This window comes from Pochonia chlamydosporia (assembly GCF_001653235.2).
Source record: "Pochonia chlamydosporia 170 chromosome Unknown PCv3seq00014, whole genome shotgun sequence".
Classification (NCBI taxonomy): domain Eukaryota; kingdom Fungi; phylum Ascomycota; class Sordariomycetes; order Hypocreales; family Clavicipitaceae; genus Pochonia; species Pochonia chlamydosporia.
Window position 1 is genome coordinate 15,376 of NW_019154049.1, and position 22,527 is coordinate 37,902.

The 22,527-nt window shown below is 41.8% G+C and overlaps 6 protein-coding genes across 6 annotated transcripts; 4 read left to right on the plus strand and 2 right to left on the minus strand.

The window, feature by feature from the left end:
• Positions 1–9,848: 9,848 nt before the first annotated feature.
• Positions 9,849–10,079, minus strand: VFPPC_16938 (hypothetical protein; the record flags this gene model as incomplete). Its single annotated transcript, XM_018294690.1, has 1 exon — positions 9,849–10,079. One exon carries the CDS (start codon positions 10,077–10,079, stop codon positions 9,849–9,851), a length of 231 nt encoding a protein of 76 aa, XP_018136783.1.
• A 755-nt stretch (positions 10,080–10,834) lies between these two features.
• On the plus strand, positions 10,835–11,389 carry VFPPC_10900 (hypothetical protein; the record flags this gene model as incomplete). Its single annotated transcript, XM_018289196.1, has 2 exons — positions 10,835–10,839; positions 10,921–11,389. The coding sequence occupies 2 exons, from the start codon at positions 10,835–10,837 to the stop codon at positions 11,387–11,389; spliced, it is 474 nt and encodes a 157-aa protein (XP_018136784.1).
• Positions 11,390–12,137: 748 nt separating this feature from the next.
• Positions 12,138–12,956, plus strand: VFPPC_10901 (hypothetical protein; the record flags this gene model as incomplete). The annotated part of the gene is made up of 1 exon (XM_018289197.1): positions 12,138–12,956. The coding sequence occupies one exon, from the start codon at positions 12,138–12,140 to the stop codon at positions 12,954–12,956; it is 819 nt and encodes a 272-aa protein (XP_018136785.1).
• A 1,117-nt stretch (positions 12,957–14,073) lies between these two features.
• On the plus strand, positions 14,074–14,496 carry VFPPC_14846 (hypothetical protein; the record flags this gene model as incomplete). Its single annotated transcript, XM_018292614.1, has 2 exons — positions 14,074–14,174; positions 14,232–14,496. The coding sequence occupies 2 exons, from the start codon at positions 14,074–14,076 to the stop codon at positions 14,494–14,496; spliced, it is 366 nt and encodes a 121-aa protein (XP_018136786.1).
• Positions 14,497–17,962: 3,466 nt separating this feature from the next.
• VFPPC_18344 (hypothetical protein) lies at positions 17,963–18,261 on the minus strand (the record flags this gene model as incomplete). The annotated part of the gene is made up of 2 exons (XM_022429968.1): positions 17,963–18,020; positions 18,068–18,261. 2 exons carry the CDS (start codon positions 18,259–18,261, stop codon positions 17,963–17,965), a joined length of 252 nt encoding a protein of 83 aa, XP_022285024.1.
• Positions 18,262–18,794: 533 nt separating this feature from the next.
• Positions 18,795–19,786, plus strand: VFPPC_10903 (ankyrin repeats (many copies) domain-containing protein; the record flags this gene model as incomplete). The annotated part of the gene is made up of 3 exons (XM_018289198.1): positions 18,795–19,043; positions 19,165–19,725; positions 19,781–19,786. The coding sequence occupies 3 exons, from the start codon at positions 18,795–18,797 to the stop codon at positions 19,784–19,786; spliced, it is 816 nt and encodes a 271-aa protein (XP_018136787.1).
• Between the last annotated feature and the right edge of the window lie 2,741 nt (positions 19,787–22,527).

Consider the following 22,527-nt stretch of genomic DNA (forward strand, 5'->3'; position numbering starts at 1 on the left):
AATTTTATAATACTATATAGGACTATCTTATATTTAAGCAAAATATATACTTATCTATATAAACTAGCAATTTATAATTATAAAATTATTAGCTATAGAGCTATAATTAGCTTTAGTATATTAAAAAAATATATATATAACCCTAAGATATAACCTATTCTGCTAGCTCTTATTATTCTTATATATATAGCATACCTCTTACCTTTTACCTTTTATTTAATAACTAAGTAGCTACTCTTTATATTTAAGCTAGACTAACTAAATTAGTAGGAAATTAACTTAAATATACTAGTGCTAATACTATCTATTAATAGCTACCTATAACTACTATATTTAATGTTTATAGCTAGATATTACGTCTAATCTCTATAAGGGTTTTAGGCGCTTAGATACGCATTAATAATATTCTTATATTTATATCTATCTTATATTGCCTAGCTAGCAATAGAACTCTACTATTTATTATACTTTATTTAGGCTATAAATGTTTAAAATTTAGTGATAATAGCATAAAAAGTAATAGTAATAGTAGCTAGAGCTAAGGCAGAATATCCTATAATAATATAGTTAATACTGCTAGACTTAGCTTGCAACTAGGAGAATATATTAGAAGATTAATATATTTATTATAGTTTTCTGCTGCTAGTTTAATAAGTTATTTTATCTTATTAGTCTACCTAGCTATATTTTCTATAAAGGCTAGATAATTACTAAGTGCTATCTAGTACTACCTTATAGCCTATTTTATAACTTACTTATTAATTGCTTCTACTAACTCTACTGCTACTTCTTTACTATTAAGTGCTAGATTTCCTACTACTTCTAGCACTATTATAATATAACTATAGAAGTATTACATTAAGGTAGATATTATAATTCCCTTCTTACCTTAGCATAGATCTACTATATTTATACTCTACTAAGAATAAAATATTAGTCTAATAAAGGTAGAGATAATATTAAGAAGTCTAATCTAAAACTCCTATATAAAATGCTCTATATAGGCTATATTAGTTACTACTACTCTCCCTATAGGCTCTTTTATTAAAGTCTCTCCTATGCCTTCCTTTAGATTCTTAGTTTTCTGTATTACTAGAAGGATATCTAGGTAATTCTTAGCCTCTAGTTATATTAACTTACTAATCCTATTACGTGTAAAATTAAGAACCTTTCTTTCTAGCAAGATAGATCTTTTCTCTATAGTTTTTATATTTCTACTAGGTAAAGCACCTAGATATACTAGTATAGTTACTAGATCTTCTTATAAAAGTAGCTTATTCTTCTTATTTTAACTGTAAAGCACAGTTAGCTGCTAGTTAAGCTATAGCATAATATGCTCTAGCACTCTTATTATTATATAGCTATTACTCTTTCCTATCTTTAGAAGTTTACTAATATCTATAAAGGAGATCTTAAACTTATTCTTAATTAGAAACTAGTAAATATTATGATAGCTATAGTTAGGAACCCCCTTAAGGAGACCTTTCTGCTAATATATTACTATCTTAACTTAGCTAGAATTATCCTATAGCTTCTTTTGCTTTATTATATAAAAGAATTTACATATTTTCTTATCTATTAGTATACCTTTATTGCTTTTTTTATCTGGTAGCAGCTTTACTAGTATGCTCTAGTTAGTCTTACCTATATTATTTATATAGTAGTCTTCTAGTAGAGCATTAAGAGTCTCTAAAGCTTAGTTTAAGGTGTAAAATTAGTACTAGATATATTATTAGAAATTATTAAGCTAACTAAATATCTTTATAAGACTCCCTATAGAATCCTAACTGCTAGGAGTAATATATATTAATATATATTATTAATCTAATAACTAGCTATCTACTCCTAAGTTAATATGTTAAATATATCTCTTCTAACTGCTATCTTATACTATTATAAGATTATTAGTTACTACTAGTTATTATCCCACAATATAAGCATATAGCTAATTAGGAATTATAGTATATCTCTTAGCTCTAGGATATCTAGTATGTAGCCTTTATCCTTTACTTTCTTCCCACTTAGTAAAGATTTATCTTACTAAGTTACTAACTTAAACTATCTCTATATTTAGCTATAGCTATCTAGTAATAATAATTTATAATAGTTTACCTATAATTATATAATTAGAGAATATAGCATTAAATCTATAAAGCAAAAAAAGGACTATTAGTGCCTATATATAATATTTCTTACCCTAGGTTGCTATTCTAGTAAGACTAACCTTTATTATATATTTTGTAGATCTACTAGAGCGCTTTTGCTAGTAAACCCTCCTGCTATCTAAGTTCTTTAAGAGCAGCTATATAATGCTACTCTACCTATAACTAGAGCTACTTCTTACTATTAACTTGCTCCTACTTATTAAATAAGAGCAGCTAGTTATTAAGTAACTCTTTAAACTCCCTAAATTAGCTAGCTCTCTGCTCCTTTATTCTCTAGATAGAATTAGGCTTTCTAGCTATAAAAAGATAATTATTATAAGATATATGCTTTAAGGCTTTATTCTTAAATATAGCATATAGGTTTTATATATGCTATAAGTTAATTAATCTATTCTTACTAACCTTCTATTTTATTATAAGAACCTTAATTAGGATTTAGGCTATAGTAAGTAGGTATAGTCTAGCTTTTTATTGTGCTAACTCTATCTCCTATATAGCGCTAGTGCTTTCTAACTATTAGTTTGTATATCCTACCTTTATTAATAGGTTTTAGGGTCTCTTTCTAAGCTATTTACTTATAGGCTTTATAGAATATTTTATGGTAAACTAGAAGCTAACTTAGCTATATTTAGTGAAAGAAAAGGATGCTTTACTTAAGTAGCAGACAGGCAGACAAGCAGATAGGTACTTATATAATAAAGGTTCCCCTATAGAGACTATAGCTAGAGGACTAGGCGCGTATAGCACAGGCTAGTCTAAGATTTTTACCCCTAGGAGCAAAAATTAGTAGGGGACTAAAGCTAAATTAGCAGCTTAGTCTTGCTATATCTCTATATATTATTTACACACTTAAGAATTTGTGTAAGTCTTATATTATATCTATATAGTAAGGTAATTAGGAAATAATAATAATAAAATAATAATAATTAATTAAACTTATTAAAATAGACCTTAGATGTATAGTTTAGAGGGGTTCTCCTGCTCCTGCCCTTTAGCTTATAATTTTACCCCTAGGGGTAAAAAATAGGTAGGAAACCATAAGTAAGACTAATAACCTTACGGCAAGTTTTACCCCTAGGAGCAAAACTCTAGGTGTGGTATGGTATATATGGTATATTCTAGCTCTAACCCGCAAGCTAAGGTCCGGAAAACGCTTTACTATTATTATGCATCCTCTAGCATAAAGTACCTTAGCATAATATTTAGCTATCTTATTTGGGAATAGCTGGTGATATGCCTTAAGTTAAGTAAGAAATCCTTAGAGTGCGCTTAGGGCTCTATTATATAGTCCTAGCGACTTAGGCTTAATAACTTCTCCTAAGTCTTTCTCTCTTTCTCCCTATCCCCTAGTCTCCTATTAAGCCTAGTATAGTTATTAGACTTACTAGTATAGTTACATGACTTTATTTATTATATCCTAGGCGCTTATTATAGGCCTAGATAAGGTTAATCCTTCGCGTGATGCTATTATAGATAAGTATTAAGGTATTACTTAGAGTAACGCGGTATTATTCTAAATAAGAGCTTTTAACGTGTAACAACTAGGGTTCCTAAGGGATAAACCAGACAGGGTTTATATTAGCAGATATAATAGGGCAGTTAATCTAAGCAGTTAAATGTACGTTAGTAATAGGTTGTAGACTGTAACTAGTAATTAGTGCAGTTACTTGAAGTGTAAACTTAGGATTATGCTAATAATTATGTTAAAAGCTAAGGACTAGTAACTATCTAGAGAGAAAATTTAGGGTGCCTATATACTATGCAGTTTACTAGGTATTTGCGTGAATACCTGGTAAACCTAATTAACTGTTAGCCTGGGAGTTTACTTATACCCAAGGTAAACTCCACCCTTATTAGTTTGTCGTGCTGACTGTTATTCCGTGTCTGCCTGTTGCTGCCGTGGGGTGGCTTATACAGCCGGCCCATTCTGCAGCCTACGAGCTGGGGTCGTAACATGCCGTGATCGAGGTATTCGATTAATGCTAACATTGCAGATATAGAACCAGGGCCTGGTATTCGAAGCTTCAAGTACGGAAATCTCTGCCCATGAATCACTGGACGCTCGTGCATTCTTGGGATCAATCATGAAAAGGGTTTGGCCTGGCCCATTGAGTGCCGGGATCGGTCCAAATGTAGCATTGAAGCCATCGGCGATGGTAATGTTTTGCTGTAGCCCATCGCCACCACTTGTGACTTTCCAGCTTTGACATGTTGTTGACGCCGAAACATGCCGCCGAGTAGCCACCCTAGCCCGGTCTCTAGCTAGAGACACTTCCGCGAATACATATCGACATACAGTGGTCTCCCTTTCGCAGAAGATCGGGTAGTCACGATCGTCAATCCTTTTACCAGGTCGCGGCAAGACTTGCTCTAGGGGCTTCGTTTTGCTATGGAGCCGAACCCGTCGCCAGGTTACCATTGATCCAAATCTTGGAGGGAATTAGTAAAAGAAACTTCTACAGTAAGTGGCCATACGCAAAAGGGGACAAAATTTTATCACTTAGTCTTATATATGCGTACGTGTTTGCCGTACTTCTCATGGCAATAACGGCCTGAGAGTCGGACAGATCTACGAAATCCTCTGCAGCCTCTAGCCGCGGCAGATTATCTATGGTAACCAGCCCCGGCTGAGTGATCCAAAATTCGGTGGAATCACTTGTATTGTAAGTTAAACCGAGTAATGCGACGGCAATTTGAGAGATCTAGAGTGTTAACAATTTGTCAAACCAAGTCACAACGGACGTACGAGTATGGAGAGTCATTCACAAACAATCCCTAGCAAATGACCCGCATAGTTGTCTTATCATGCAGATATCCATCGGTGTGTGCGATGCGGGATGACTCGTCGTGGAATAGTGTTTTGCCCCATGATACCATCCATATATGTGACCTACTGCATGCTTCAGGCAGTTGTCTGTTGAGTAAACTCCAGTCGAGGCCCTCGGACTTTTGAGGGGCTTAAGCTTCCTTTTTTGCGAGTTTCAGCTGCTGCAGCTATATGTAGCTTTCAGCGCTGCTGGCATTAAAGCTGCCGTGGTTCTCTCCATACTGGCAACCGTGTCACTCCCCGATATCGAAGCACTGAGCGGCCCGTCCCGGGTCTAGACTTCATTCCACATGACATGCCCAAGTGGAACAATATGGGGCCAATCCACGTCCGCAACCTGCCACACTCATGGTCAAGCCGAGATACGACGCACGCCCTGTCCGTGACCTTCTTTTTCGTAGAAACCAATCCAAGTCGTCATACTATATTCACGAGGGGACCGCTAGACTGTTTTGTCGTTCCTCGGGATGAGCAAGGTTGCACACGCGATCCGGGAACTACTTTTACCCCTGTTTTCAGTCTATGCAACCTGCTGCGCCACACGGCAAGCAAGCCACCGACACCCGAATAATTGTCCAATGCAGGACTAATTTGCCCCCCCCCCCCGATCTCTCTTTTTGCAGACTTCGTTCCTCAAGGCTCGTTATTAGGTAGACAAGGTACATCATCTATCGTGCCAACCTTGTATCGTATTGCCGGCACGATGGTTGAGTGGTGCTCGCTGCCCATGGATCGTCTTCCTTCAATTTTTTGGACAAGGGTGCGAACCACTCAACGCTATTCAACCGGGTTGACCAAATTGACGAAAGTCATCAATTCAACTCAACCAATATCACGTCCGATTACCTAACACATCAACCCATTTTGATGTATTGTTGATTGACTAGTTGACATTGTTGATTTAGGGTAAGACGTCTGCCCTGAATGCCCATGACGACATGATCTGGGTGCCACAAATCTAACCCGATCCCACCCAAACTAAGCCCGATCTAGTCAAGACCAAACCCTGAACGTAGTGACCTTACACTTTACCTCAAACAGAGGCAAACAGAGGCACCCCACCGCGACGCGACCATGCCTCATCAGATCACGAACACTATGTTATGACACAGACGAAATGGCATCTGCCTCGGCTTCTAACGGTAATAGAACTGGAATGCCGTCCCGCTGAACGACACCCATGTCCACTTTCCTAGCAACGCCTGCTCTTGTTGGCTGACTGCGTCTCTGGTTAAGCTGACTTGGGACTGTTCTAGGCTCTAGCATTGGCTGTGGTTGAAATATATCTCGCTTCAAGTGCCAATGGGGATGAAAATGCATTCAAGGTGCCCAGTGGCAACTGAGGCGAAATCAATCTAAATACACGAGAATGGTCCAAGTCTAGTGCTAAAAGTCCAGGCCTAGAAGAGCGGAGTCCACGCAAACCGGTATAGCCCGCGATACTAAGGACCAACGTATACCTCGACAGTGTTACCACTGAAACTTTGGTCTGCAATGTTGAGCAAAGCAGCACAGTTTCTAGCGAAGTTGTTATGAACTGTAATAGTAATATCACCTTGAGCAGTGATTCTGACCCTCTCAGCATTGAGATTGGCGCTTCCTCCACCAGGAGTGGCCTGGGTGTCATGTCTAATGCTCCCATGAACCGAGTGCAGCTGCGAGTTGGCAAGATTGGACACGACCCCAAAACTAACCGGGCCTATATCGCAGCCGTTTCTTTTAAACTGTCCATCAACCTTCACATAGCAACGCGCAGAGCAAGCGCGTGCTGTTAGATCTCCTGCAGGCACCAGACCGGAAGAAACCTCGCTAGCGTCATCAGGAATGGCGAGTGCAGAAGTGCCGGAACCCATATTGTGGGCAAGCAAGACTGCTAGAGCCGTTTGTGGGTGGTTGAACTTCATATTGGCCTGTTGAATGATGTAAGTTAGTTTTCAACATTCTTAGAAATGCCATAGCAACGTCAAATATAGCAAGTGCACGCATGGTGTGATAGTGCCGGATTAGCGCTATGATAATTACATGTGGCAAAATGTGGAAGAAAAGTAAAGATGTTGGAAACGCACCGAGAGCGTATTGAATACCTGCGGAATACCAGGTTGAAGTCGTACTCCTTATTTCAGAGTCGTGGAATGGATTGCAGTTACGTGCTAAGAATTCAAAACAAAGTGACCCGATGGTATGTTTCGCGATATATATTACTTTTACTCTAACAAGATGGAGGTTCCCACGTGCCTGTGAAGCTGATGCCACACAGCAATAGTCTAAAGTCTGACACGACTTCACATACGATACCTCTACCAGACTCCATTCTAGACCCAAGATCTCATCGATATCAGATGTCAAGATACCCTTACAGCTTCGCCACTGGCCGGTAGTATTTCGTATATATCCCACCTATCATCCATGTCGTGCGCTGCAGTCAGCGATCGGAATGGTCTGGTCTGTCTTGGTCCCGGTCTGGTCTAGAGCGCCAAGATTTGGTCTGGTCTGAGGATTTCTCGAGTCTACCATGGTCGGACCGGTCGGACCGGTCGGACCATTAACTGCCAAAATAGATGCGGCTAGCAATTCGGGTGGCTGAAATCCCCACCGTCCACGTTAAGGATGATAATGAAAGCGAGGATAGTGAGAATGACAACGATAGGATCAATGAATAGTATAAAAGTATATTTCCTTTCCTTTCCTGTACTACCTTAGCCTCACTCTTGGTAGGGACTTCAATACACTTAGAGGGATATTTCCTAAACGGGTTAGTCTTAGTGGTCTTGTTGGTCTAACTGGTCTGATGGACTGCTTAGACCATTCCGATCACTGGCAGCCTGTAGTCGTGTGAGATTTTAGTACGGCGTTCAAGTCTGAGTCGTCTTTCAGGCAGTTCCAAACTTCCAGCTCCACGCGGTGGAATTTGCATCATGATTATGCCGCTAACTCTTCTAGAAGAGGACCGGGTTAGTCTCCTATTATTGATAGGAATGCTAACGCCATCCAGATCTCGCCTACGACGGCATATTGTGGCCATGGCTCAGTGCCTTCGTTCGTGGAGTAAGGCGGTATTTATCAACCCACTCTTCCTCCTAGTCTCCTTGAAGGGGACAATTGGAGGCAAGTTCTTCAACTGGCAGGCAGGATCAACATAGATATGGATAATGAGGACTAGTTTTGATCAATTTGATCGTCGATCGATATCGATCGATTCCGAAGCCTGGGTATGTGTAACGGGCTGAGCCCGATGGTGGCTCGGCTTGCACTCTCGCCTTTGTCTTCAGCCTTGTCGCTGGTAACCCCCAGTGTTGCGATTGAACTTGTTCTATTCAATTCTGGCTGACAGCTCTCATACATATATATACCTAGTGGCACGGCCTGTGCCACCAGGTAGTGACTCATCTGCCTAAAAATGTCTTGGGCACATGTCTCACACCAAGTCAACATCTTGCAATTTTACTACTTTCGGCACATCTGGCATCAACCATTACAGCAATATTACACGAAGCATCTCCGAACCCTTCTAAAGAGCTGCTTACGATCGATACGAATATGGTTTCCTAAATAACCCTAGACATGGGGACCTGAATCCCACTGAAAGTTATACCCATCATGTACGGAGCTTTGGCGGGGAGTTTCATCGATACCCAGTACCAATCTGGTTCTTCTGTCCGCGTCCCTACTTGTAGCGTATGGTTCGCCGGGAGTGCGCTGAGAGCAGTCGTAGTATCATTGCCACTGATCTCTTCAGCGTGTAGGGGACTTATGTGCTCACCTGTGTTGAGGGGGAAGACGGAAGTTAGCTCACTCGGTCTAATCGCGGCATCAAACGCACAAATTAGGTCCGAAATCGACGAACGCAAATCAGCATCAGGACTAATCGTTTGGTTCTAACTAAGGCGAGCTGCTGAAGCCCATGGTCTATTTCCTGTGGTACTCTGGTTCTGGCATCCAATGCTAGACGTGCTATAGAACGGGCGGTCTGTCTGTTGCTCGTCAGCTTCTGCTGTATCGACATAAGTTACTAGATCCTGGTATATATCGTCAACCGATCGTCCATCGTGGAGCCATTAAACGATTTGTAGAGCGTGTGATGTGTTGGCAAGTTCGGACAAGACGCGGTCACTCCTCTGGACTTGGCTTTGTAGTCGCTAGGCTTCCGATACCAGGTTTCTCTTTGGCTCCTATTGCCGCTCTACATATTGGCAGGCAATGTCCCGCCCAACACAAACTAAGCAGGGCCAAACGCCGTCACACTTTATTCTTTTCGCTCGACATAAAACGCAAGCATTTTAAGTCAGCTTCCTCCTTTCGCGCATGATCGGATATTTACTCATTGCAAATGTGAGTACCGTTGTAAATTCGATTTAGTATTAAGCAATAAAGATCAAGTTGGAACGGGAGATGATCTGTTTCTGTTATACACAAAAGGAAGCCGTAGAAGCGCACCGTTTGGCAAGGGTAATTGGACGAGCACAGTGGTGCTAGATCATTCTATGGGGCCACAGCCACACCAGCACAACCCTCTGACTCTGCGTGAGAGAGCAACTCGCTCCCGGTAGCATGTTGGGGGGTCCTGCCGAGCTCTCCTTGCGCACTAGACAGGGCCCCTGTAAGTTAGTCAGTTCATATACGACCGCAACTTCTGGCTCCCCTACCACGTTGAGCCACCCGGGATGTGCAGAAAGTGCAGCTGGATCGTCAGCTTGCAGGTATGTATCCACTGTGGGTGGTGATCTTGTGACAAACCGTATCAAATCCACTCTCTGATCTCACTGCATCTGAACACCTAAAACTGGCTGAGCAAACCACCATTCCAGCTCCTAAACCCCAGGCGCGCGTAAGGTTTCCCGGTCAGGGTGTGTCAAAGATCAATCAGGTTCCCCCCTAACCCTGGTTCCTGCCTGCATGTTCCATTCCCACAAAACTTCTCGCTTTTGGGCAGCATATCGGGGTAAAATGGGCCACCTTACCCGTGCGATGTTTTGAACATGTACCTCGATATCTCCATCCGCTATCAAGCATCTGCTATCAAGCATCTGCTGAGTCCGCTTTTCCCCAGCGGGCTCTTGACAGGTACGACGAACTGAAGTGCCCGACATGAATCCCGCGGATGCCTCTTAAATACCTAGTCGAAGCCCTGCCGAGGCCCCAGTCTTTGCCTTAAACAGGGGTGACTGTTTTGCCTACAGGGGCCCATGTTAGCAGTAGCTAAGTCGACGAAAGCCGCCTACGTATAGCGTTGTTACAAACCAACTACGACTCCAAGAGACGGGGAGCTACAGCTGCAAGGCAGCCCAGTAGGGGCGGATAACCAGGCGCTTAAGGAACCGTCAGCAGAGGCACCACGTGACTAGGCACGTGACGGATAGGAGCGCTAGGATCACCTTGGTAATCCAAGCGAGTTAGAACGCTAGGAGCGTTAGACGCTCTAGAGCGCTCTAAGGGATTAATAAAGAGATAGGACAAGTATATATAGGACAGTCATTATTAAGATATCTAGTTAGTCTAGATCTTTAGTGATTAATCTAAGCATTTAATTCACAATTAATTGGGATAAACTCCTAATAATCCAAGCTTGCTGTTTAATAGCCTGTGAAGGTCTTATTCACGCACAACCTAAGTTACCTACCCTAAGCGACAGAACAACTATTGATTGCCTTACTTGACCTTGTTAATAAGCCGATCGTTACAAGCGTACGATTGCGCCGCAGGGTACGCTTTTAATGTAACTTACCCTACACCTTTTACCCTAGGGCTTTGTCATTTAAGCCGACTTGTGACTGGGATAACGGAATTAATTAATGAAGCAGAAACTTTAAAATTAGAATCCTATAGTAACATATACAGTTTAAATATGGCGCTTCTTGTGAAATCATGAGAGATACTGGTGTTATTCAATACCCGAAATTATTTACCCGCCAAACGAGTTCTTATGTGAAGGACTTTCCTTGTCTGCTCCGCACTCTACAGTTCTGTCAAAGCAGGGAAACATCGGGCTTATAGGACGTCGACATTGCCAGGCAGAACTTCATCTCAAGGCTCCCTAAACGCAGATCGCGACGAGTATGACCACTGGCTCTCGAACCCTGATGCCAAAAACGATGCACTGGTCACCGGCCCCCTCCAATATTGGTGGGAGAGACGAGATGATTATCCGCGGCTGTCACGAATGGCCCTCGACCTCCTTTCTACCCCTCCCATGTCGGCAGAGTGTGAAAGACTGTTCAGCGTTACTGGACAAATAATGTTACCTCTACGGACTCGATTGGAAGCCAGCACAATTGGGATTACGCAGACATTGAGATCCTGGGTGCGGAATGGGCTAATTGAAGCGGCCGACGCGTTAGTTGACGTGTCGGAAGAGGTTGTGGACAGTATAATATGGGATGGTGAGGAGGAAAGAAGTTAGGCGGCCGTGTGCTTACACGGTGTGTCCCTGGACAGGCGGTGGATGATTTAACGTCTTTAACTTGATAAAATTAACTCAATTTGCTCGTGACATTGATCAACTTTTTTAACTCCATTAGCAAAATGCTGAGAAAGCAGTCAACGTAACTCAATTGCGCTGTCAAATTGATGGAATGGAATTGATGACCACCCTGCTCGCACGGAAAGCATCGGTAAACAGTTGCAAACCTGGCCGAGTGGTACAGCCATGGCTGGCTCGCGGCAAGGGGTTTCGACACAAGAGCTTTTCGCACGTGGCAAACGAGGAATATCTGATTCACACTACCCAAACTTGCCCACAGAAGCGGCTCCTCTTTCAAGCAGCCCTGTTGGCACCCAACCAAGGTCAGCGAACCAACAAAGTTTGTCGATGACTCTATCGAGTTGGCTTTTTCAACCAGAGATCAACATGATGCGGGCATGAGCTCTTCGTCGTGCTCTCCAAGGCAAATGATTTCTGTGGAGCCCGCCCCCGGTCAGCGTCTCTTTGAAGAAACCGCACCTTCACAATATCAAGGTGATGAAGGCCGGCATCATCAACATACGCATTCTGATACCGCTCCTGCGTGTATGATTAAATCATCCTGTCCTCCGAGACCGCAAAATCCGAGCATGGTGTCGTCGAATCACTGCATTCCCAGCCATATCGGTGACACAGACCACAGCCACGGGGTCGTACCACACCACGAAGTGACACCAACCTCGGCGAAATGATTCGATCCGCATCTACCCAAGTATCTAGGGCGGAACACACTAATAGAGCCCTTGATCCAGAAGACTCGGTTGACGGTAACCAGCAACAATCATCGCGTGATGGCTCCCCATTCACTGTTTATCCAAGCTCGTCGAGTGGTCAGAGACAGGAGGAGAATCGCCGGGCAACCATCAACGTGGACAACATAGCGAGTCAACTTGACGCGCCCGGCGACAATCTTCAGAGTCAACTGTACGGTCACCGCACCCCTGGGAGTGGCTACAACCTTCGCCCTTCGCCAGTCAAGAGACAATACGGCGGAGAAGGATTGGTGATCCGCAAAGACACAAGTTCTTTGCCACCCGGGAAGCGGCGCAAACCTGAAGGTTGTGCTTCTCCCAGGCAGCATAGTGTGCACCAGAAGACTGGACTGTCACAAGATCAGATAGATGTTTTGACGAAACAGAACAAAAGCATCAGAGACGGCAGCCCGTTTACTAGAAGACCTACGCAGCCTACCAACACAAGTTTCGAGGGATTGCCGATTGAAAATGCCATCCTCAAGTGCGTCCGCGAGGATGGCTTAGCAACTTTCCAGCTACAACTTACTTGGACCGCATCGAGCAGGACGGGTAATGCCCAATACCAACCAAGGGCGAAACGCGGCTTACCTTTCAGCACACTTCGAGAGCACTCGCTCAAAGCCGGAAAAGGCTCATTCAAACACCACGCAGAAACCGACGCTAGCGTTTGCCAAATGGATTCCTTGCTTGTCCGGTGGATAAGTATCGAGATGTACTTCAAAGTACTTTGGTCGGTAATGTACAGTCCGTAAGTTCAGGACTCGGCTTCCTAGGAAGATATGCGACATAAACGACCTTTCTAGTAACTACTTAATGACTACGAAGGGTCGAGCAGCTTTCGTCGCTCGTTACAAAAGCTGGAACTCGCTGCAAGTAACATCCCTGTAAAGGCGCCAAAAATGGGTTAGTCCTACTTAATATGAACTTGGTAAGTTTTGGGCATAGCAACAGCCTCCGGCTGCTGTTGGAAACCTGCGAGACATGCGGCTACGCTGAATTTTTTGCAGAGCATATCCCCGCGATTTAGTCTATTATTCCCGCACAGAATCTGTCAGTATGATCAGAATGTACAGAGGAAACCCTTGGAGTACTTCAGCATGCTTTTAGGCAATGCAAGCTATTATTTGCGCCTTTTTTTGGGTTGTAGGAAGAGATGGGGCATATGCAATTACCCCATCAGCAGAAAGTGCTACGTGACACTTGTGAATGACAACGCCAATCTATGCAAATTTAAGTCCCGTGAGAACAATGCCAGTCGTATTGTAATGGCAAGCTAATAATCAAGGATTGTAACGTTCGTGTTAGAATTTAGCGTCGGTCGTAAGTTACGTGAGCTGCCTCCGTTTTCTTGCATGCCGGTGTCTCACATCGGACAAAACTCGTTGCCATTACTCCGCCCAATGTAGTGAGATTGATGGGACTTCAATTGCCCGGTCGCCGGATGGTGGCTGAGTACCAACTCTCTCCAGACTCTAATGCTCTTTGAATACCCTGTCTGCAGTCAACTCGGATATACGGTTGGTACTTTTGTCTTTCAACATCTGCCAAGGCATGCGTGACGGAAGAACAGATGCAGCATCGGACCACCTTGACTCCACTCGGGCCTTACAAGACCTAATCTTAGGCAGTTCTCAAACCAGCACTAAGAGATGGAGAAATCTACAGCGGAAAATAGTTCTAGTTGACCATTATTCTGGTATCCAACGGCGCAATAGACTAACCGAGGCGGACGATACATGAACGAAATCTGAGCGGATATATAAATCAGAGCAATATCCTCTCTCGGTTGCTTCTTGGAGTCCCCATCATCGAGCCTCTAGGAAGATTTCCAACATAGCCCAGCACATTATAACAGTCTTTAACTACAAGATGTTGAATCAGGCGTCTATTTCTCTACTGCTAGGCGTTGCTTCATTGACCAACGCCCAGAGCTGCGGCGGCGGTGGCAGTTTCACCGTCAACAATGTGCAGTACAACATCACGATCACATGGCACCTTTGTGAGACGTATTTCTGACCTGACTGTAGGGAAAATTTCGGTAGCTTGAGTCTGCAACCCAGATCGGCATCGCTATTTCATCAAGGCAATGCCCAGATCTGTATTGTCAACCGAGCTCCGAATACTGTTGTTACCATTTCTGGCACTCAAATCAATGGGGCTATTTCCGCCGTGCTGAATAAATGCTGCACAAATGCTGGCAACTGCGGCGGTGGTCAGCAGAAGATTACCGGGCCGAACGGAAATGTGATCGATCTCTCCGTTCAGGCTCAGGGACAGAACTGCACCCCATAAATGTCCAAGTAAGTAAGACTTCAAATTACATGTCCCACCCGTCAAGCCAACTTGTTTTCAGCGCTATGATTTTGGTCTGAAACATTTAGCGGCAGGTTTACCAACGGAGCAATGGAAACTAATATTAATCAAGGCTCGAAGATTATAGTCGATTTACGGGCTCATGTTGTAGCGTAGCTGTGGTGTTTGACTACTACATGATATCGGGGGCTTCATTGCGATTGGAGCTTGGATAATTACATGGGTTGCTAGTGTATTTGAAGTGGGAACTATAGAGTAGTTATTCAACATAGCATCAGATAGTATCTCGAATCAAACCCTATATTTCTGGCCATTCCCTGCTGTTGACTCTTGCCACTCTAACGTATGAGATTGCAGTCATTCATAATCGTTGGTACCGTTTCATAAGTTATTTAGATGCGCCTTATTTCCTCACTCAACAATCACATGTGCTATACCATCACAAGTAGAAGGCAAACATCAACATTAATGCTCCACTAGCGGCTATGTCAAGCCTGTCTCTGAAGCCTTGTTCGAACAAATCGCATGGCTGCTAATAGTCCGCTTTCCGACGTTGAATGTTACATGGCCAAGAATCAGCTGGGTTAAAGTTTTGTTTCAACGAGTTAACCAAACCATTGTCTGTAACTTAGCACTTCCCCCTTCCAACAAGTCCTTGTGGGGTCTCCACCAACTAGCTACAAGCTTGCAATCGTTTTATCCAGATACTCTCTTCCCTTTCTAAATTACTGGGTATCTCTAAATATTGCCGCGCTATGTCCTATAATTCTTTAAAACCTGTAGTCTCCTTAAATAAGCAATCATCATAAACCTTTACCAGGCAAGAAAACCGTAGAGTATAATACCCTATATTTAACGGTTTGTTAAAACTAGCTCCCATAAGTTCTATAATAAACAGCTATATAAATAATATTTTTGGACGTAAGTTATAACTGGGATCTAGGACCACATTAAAATAAGGCGTAGACGCGGCATAAGATATTTCTAAGATATATCTATGGCGATTAAGATGCACTATATAGTGCTTAGAAATGCTGTATCTATTAATAATATTAATAATGTAAAATCTTAGTTTCACATTAAAGTAGCGTATTTTATCCTTATTATCTACGTATCTAATATAGAATAAGGTCTACTAGAGTTTGCTAATCCTAATCTTTTATTTATCTTTAGCGCTATAATTTCCGCTAATAAGGATAAAGTCTATAGAGTCTCTAAGGCTAGTAATATAGTTCTTCTTAAGTTTAATAGCTAATTTAGTGCAATTATAAGATATATAAGGATTATTATAACCCTTTAGTACTAAGCCTTCCTACTATTATATAATAGCTATTATAAAAGCTTTAGCGAGTTATTTAGCTGCATTGCTTAAAGAGAACGCTATTACTTTGCGATATCTAATTGCTATACGCTCTAGGATCTAATAAACCAGAGATTATAGTTACTTTCTCCTCTTATTATATGCCTCTAGAGCGTAGACTCTATTATTAAGCAAAAGAATATCATAGAATATAATTATAAGGTGTTTATTTGCTTCTATAGGGTAATCTTAAGCTGCTTTAAGCGGAAATTCTAACTGTCTAACGTGTTTTTAAATCTTGTGGAATAGCTTAATTCTCCCACACGCGTTATTATACACTAGTAGCTTACCTTTAAGAATATATTATTTCTTAATCCTACAGTCTGCTATACTAAGTAGGAGACTGTCTTGTATTGCGCTGTGCAGTCTAATATAATCTTAGGTTAAGTCTCTGCCACTCTTTAAAAATATCTTAAGGTAGTTTTAAGGGTTATTAAGGTCTATATAGACCTAATAGTATTTACTATTATATTTCCGCTCTATACTTATTTGTCTTAAACTAGCTAATAGGTAATAGTATTTAATGCTTCTTGCTTTTTTATAGTCTAAGCGCCTAATTATAACTCTAACTTGCGGCCTAAACACTTTACTTAAGTTATCGCTAGAATATTTAGCAGAAATAGTAAGAACTTGCGAAAGGTTTACTTCTTCTAGTTATTTTATAGCCCTAGGAATTAAATTCTAAAAGCAGAGAAGATAATATAGAAGAGAGTAGAATCTAGTTATTACTAGTTCTTCTAGGATACAAACTAGACTAGAGTCCTTTAATAACATATAGATTAGCTATTTAACCTTACTGCTCTGTAACTTTTAGAATGTAATTAGAAGAATATCGCTTACTCTAGTTAATAGGCTATAATTTTAATAAATTAGCTGTTAGATATCTATTACAGAGAATAGAGATAGAGCTGCAATCTAATTAAGAATATTATTAAGTTTGCCTAGCAACATTCTGGGACTTCCTTTGTGTTTATAGTCTATAATAGCTATTAGACTCTCAGCATACGTTGTAAAATTAGGGTTATTACTAATTTGCTATCTTTATAACTCTTTTAATTAGGATATCCCAAGACATTAAGCCTGCTAGATAATACATTTAAGCTGTCTTTTTAACAACCTAAAGACTTAATCTAGTCTGCGTTCTAGGAAAAGGCAAGACAGAAATACCACAGCTTCTAGGCCTTAACGTGGGATAATAAATTTGTGTGTGTTAAACCAAGAAATAAGGCTTTAGGTGGTAGCTTCCTGGATTGTCTTAGCACTAGAATTCCTCGCTTGGATTCTTTTAAGGCTAGATAGCAGGTCGCATAGGAGATAGAATGGAAAAGACATATTAATCGAAGGATTTATTTTAGAGGATTGCCAAAACAAAAAGAAACTAGGGGATGGGACATCATACATTATGGAACACAATCCCTTCCATTTTAAAATAGGGGTATCAGGCGCTTATATATACCAAGATACACCTTACACGCTCACTTATATTATAAGCTCTAATAGGGATACATCAGACACAAATATAATAGACTTTGCCATAAGCTACCTTGCCATCATGATTGCGTAATAAAGTCTGCCTGCTATACCTACAATTTTAAAGCCGCATGTATGGCATGTTCACTCTGCTACAGCCTACATGGGATATTCTCTTAAACGTACGCTACAGATCAGCTTATTCCGCCTCCACACAACTAAGTGTACTAAAGTCTGCCTTGCCTTTCTGCAAGAAGCTGGAAGACTCATTATCACAAAGTCACAAGCTAACTATTTTAGACACAGACCACAAAGAGCTCTAGCCTGTCTCAAAGGCCAGGTAACCAGCAAGCCAACCACAGTGACCTGGTCTAGGCACGTAACCGAAAGTGCCTTCATGCCCCTCCAGATTCGTTATTGGCAACGTCATCTAAACCTCCCGATGAACTGGACGTTTGAGGCCTTGGTGCGAGCTTTGTTCGCATTCGCCTTGTCGACCATGTCCTATTACGCTCTATTAGACGGACATTCGACTCTATTTGCAGGCTGAGATATTGTGTGCATGCACCTTGTTCATGTCAACTCCGATGGCCCTGCCTGTAGGTCCAACTCTCCTTACAGCAGTAAACACATCGAACCCAGCGCCAGTTCCAAAATCGACAACAGTTTCGCCCTTTTGACGGTCAGTAAAATGGTACGACGCAGGGTGTGGACACACACGCCTCTCTCAGCGCTGCAAGTGCGATTGGGTTACCGCAACTCAATCCCAGATTCGCACCCTCAGGAATGCCAGCAAGCTCTTCTTCTGTGTATCCAAAAGCCTTCGCGACTGTGTGCTCGTACTGGCCGGTGCTGCTCTTGGCGATTGAGCCGTACCGCCTGTTAACTTGGTCGTAGATCTCTTTAGGCTCCATTGAGCGTATCAGGGGTTGTTCGGTTGGGACGGAGCGAACCTTGGATTAATTCGTCGTGGTGGAGTTATGGAGCAGTTGTGCTCGCGAGTATACACATATATATAGTCCTTGCGAGCGTGCCGATATGTCACCACTTAGACGGAGGCTTTCCTTCACAGGTGAGATCTACTGTCATCCATACTCGCGTGCTGGAGATTTCCGTGCATTCAGCATTCACACAACTGTTGGCGCACATGGCAGCCTGCAGTGGCGTATGGTGTTTGTGGTTGCTGGTGGGAATCGATGTGTCACCGTTTTAAGACTAATAAAATAAGCTGGGAGTGTGTACTGTGTATTCCCCATCGTTCAGCAAAGTGGCCACAGCAGTGGCCGAAGCAGAGGCCAGTATTCAAACAGTGCAGGAGCGACACACTCAAGCAGCAACAAGGCTCTGGGTCAACGTTTGCACACTTCCGCAGACACATCCACTGACAAGATCGAAATACAAAGCTAAACGACGTTTTGTGTCGCCAATGCAGAAAATCGCCATAACGATGGCAAAGACCAACACGGAACGCTTGGAGACAATCCACGAGTACACTATACCACCTTGGAGTGATCGCATACCCGTAGTGGGCGAGCATTATGACTATGTGGAAACAAACAAGGCCCAAACGACGTGGAAGGTATCATCATCGCCACTGCCTCCTCGCAAAAAGGTGACACAGTGGGAATGGGAAAAGTGTATTATAGCAGGCGCCAAGGGCGAAATTGGACTACTAGCGGCCGATTCAGACTCGACGGTTCGCATAAATCGGTTAACGACTGGGCGCTGTACCCCACTAACGCAAGCGAGTCGAAAAGGCCATGCAGAGATAGTCAAGCTACTCCTGGATTCGGAATCAGTTGACGCCAACACCCTAGATGCCTCTGGGAGGGCCGCCATTCACTGGGCAGTTGATTCGGAGCACAGCTGTGGTCGATCTGCTTCTTACATCCGACAAGGTTCAGCCGAATGTGGCAAACGGCGATGGAGACACTGCTTTCTCTTTTGCCGTTCAGTGCTGTGTTGAGGTCAGCGAGGTTGTAAGGTTGCTTATGAAGTCAGATAAGATTGACATCGATAGGCAGGGGTCACTCGGCAAGACAACGTTGTCATACGCTGCAGAAACCGGCAATGCAGAACTTGTTCAATTATTGCTGAATTCAAAAAGAGTCAACCCGAACCACTGTGATTATGGGGGTTTGACACCGCTCTTGCTTGCGATCAAGGCGGTAAATCTAGCGACTTTCAAAGTCCTCTGGGATTCTGATCAAGTCGACCGTCATCACAAAGATCCTGACGGCCAAACTGCACTCCATATTGCAGTGAATGCGTTCAGTGAGCGACAAGGTTACAACGAAATACTCGGTCTGCTTATGGACTTTAGCGATATCAATGTCAACGCTAAAGATGGCGGAGGAAGCACGGCACTTACACAGGCTGTACGACAGCATAACGAAGCTGCGGTCAGGCTACTCCTGCTATGTAATAATATAGATGTGAACTGTCGGTACAGTTACACCGGGGACACACCACTACATCTAGCTGCTGCGAGTGGGGACCACATCATTTGCGGGTTGCTACTCGGGCACGGAAACATAGACACTAATATCACCAACTACAATAGCTGTACTGCCTTGTCAATGCTATACAGTATCAGTGCCCCAGTGTCATATAGGCATTAGATATTAAAGACTAAGCCGAAATATTAGTCGTGACGGACCTAGTTTTCATTCTTGAAAGAGTTATTGTGGTCTGGGTACTAACCTGAGCGGTATCCAAGCCTCAGTAAGCCACCCTGCGGTTATTTGCAAGTTTGCGGAGACATCTCACAAATAGAACTCGATTTAGCTGCTAGAACGCCTGACTGTGTTAACTTAGAAGGGCGATATTCTACTTTTATTCACATTAATTACGGTTTATTTCTAATAAGCTAGAATAACAGTCTTTATAGATTTAGAATTATAGATCTCCCTTTTATGCCTAATATAGTCTAACAGTACTTATTATTATAGCTTGTATTTATAATATATAAGCTATATTAGAAACTAATCCCTAGATTATTCTATCTAATTAAGAGCAAAACTAGCAGATTAGTCTAATATAAAACTAAAATAATTCTGCTTGTTTTAACTTCTCTTTTACTTTAAAATTAAAAACTACTAAGTTTTATTTATTTGTAAATAAATAGTAGTAAGAGCTACTAGTTGCTTAAGGCCTATATTATTATTAGAATTAAATAACGCTAATATAATATATTAACTTTTACCTATTATAATAGCGTCTATTAGTTCCACAGTAGGGATATCCTAGTGGGCAATAGACTATAGGGCAGCACTAAGAATAGGCTTAAGCATAATAATCCCCATTAGAACAGGTAAGTTCTAGATAAGAGGCAGTAGAGTTAAGTCTAAGGTAACTATTATTAACTTGCTAATTACCATTAATACTACTCTTATCTAGGCTAATATTCTTAGTAATTTAGCCTTGCTTTACAAGTAATTTAGCGGCCTGTACGCCTAAGCTAGAGGCATAAAGGGTAAGTACTAAGATAGAAATATGCATATTAATTGTAACGTGCACAGCGTATTAGAAGATAAAGCTAGGTAGCAGCAAGAGGGTACGTTGTATTCAAGACTTAAGCTTGCCCTCGCACATCTAGATGTGCGAGGTGCTGGCTAAATGGCAGCAATTATGTGTTGACACGTGAGTGGTAGCAAAGCGGGGTCTGTGCGCTCGCGCACCTTACATTAATAGTACTTAAAATTTAGATAAAAAATAAGAAGGCTAGTTAAAAGGGTTTAGTTTATATTAGGCTCTTATTAGGCAGCTTAGCAACTTATTTATAAGGAAAAGTAATGCCCTTTTAAAGATAATCTTCTTAAATAGATATTAGTCTATACTTTACTAAAATTAGTAAAGTAAGGCTCTTAGATAATTTATTAAATATTCTAGAGGCACCTTATCTTGCTAAAGAAAATAAAGATTAATAGGGCAGACTAGAAAACCCTTATATGTCTTAATAATGCTATAGAGTATAGCAAATTACTTTTCCTAAGATATATAATAGCTAACTATAGACACAAGAAAGGAAAGGCAAGTAGAAGATTAGTTAGTACTTATTTACGCTTATACTAGCACACCTTTATTCTAATTTTTATTTAGTATAGGGAGAATTTAAGAAGATATATAATTATACTATTATATACTATAGATAACCTTTAACTTTATCTAATTTAACTCTATAACTAGGAGCTCTTACTATCTAAATTATATACCTCCTATTATTAATGCGTTTTTAAATGTTACTAGCAAATTATAATAAGGTTAGCATTTAGAAGTGTCTTCTTTTTAATTCTATTAGTTGCCTGCCGCAAAAGAGTAGCTATAACCTCTATAAGGCTAAGAATAGTAAAAGCCTATAACCCTAGTACTAGCAATCTGTATAGCCTTCTTAAGCGGATTATTCTTAAAGAATTCAAAGAAAAGGCAACTTGTGGAGAATTATCTGGTTTATCCATAACCGTTTAGACAACGGATTACTGCTGTACGTTATAGGCTGATGCCTAGCCTAGGCTCTAGGGCAAGAGCTATGCAGCACGGCAAGCGGATATAGGGGTTAAGGCTCCAGGGCAATTTAATATTAGCTAGAGTCTAAGTGAGGCTGTTAGCATATAATGTGCAGCAAACTGCGGTTAGACTAAAGACTAGATGCTTGTGCTGCACAACTACCTCATAGAAGGTCACAGCCTGCATAAATTATCAGAGCATCTTAACATATATTAGAGCGCGATATTAACTTAATAAGTTAGAGTACTTCTAGCGATAAAATAACACTAATTTTTTAGGTTAGGGGTCTAGTCTTTATCCAGTTGCTTCTTGCTTTGCTTTAAGGTCGTCAGTACCAGTATAAAGTTTACACTAATCTAGTCGCAAGAAATGTAGTAATCCTTGCCTGTACTAAACCGAGCCTCGTTCTAAAGTCAGCCTACGCTACGGCTGAATTGATGTAACATTAACTAAGGGTCCTTGTGGGTCACATGCAGCCGCGTCTCCCTGCTCACCTGGACACAGCTGCTGGCTCCGGCCATGTCGGCAATGTTCCGTACTTGCAGCTCTGTCTTGCCTGCGTCTATGTGATAGTCTCGCAGTTCTGAGGCAAGGCGGGAAAAAAAAGAACCAAGCGAGTGAGTCCGCTAGAAGTCGGGAGGCTCGAAAAGCGAGAGGTCAGGACGAAGACTGGG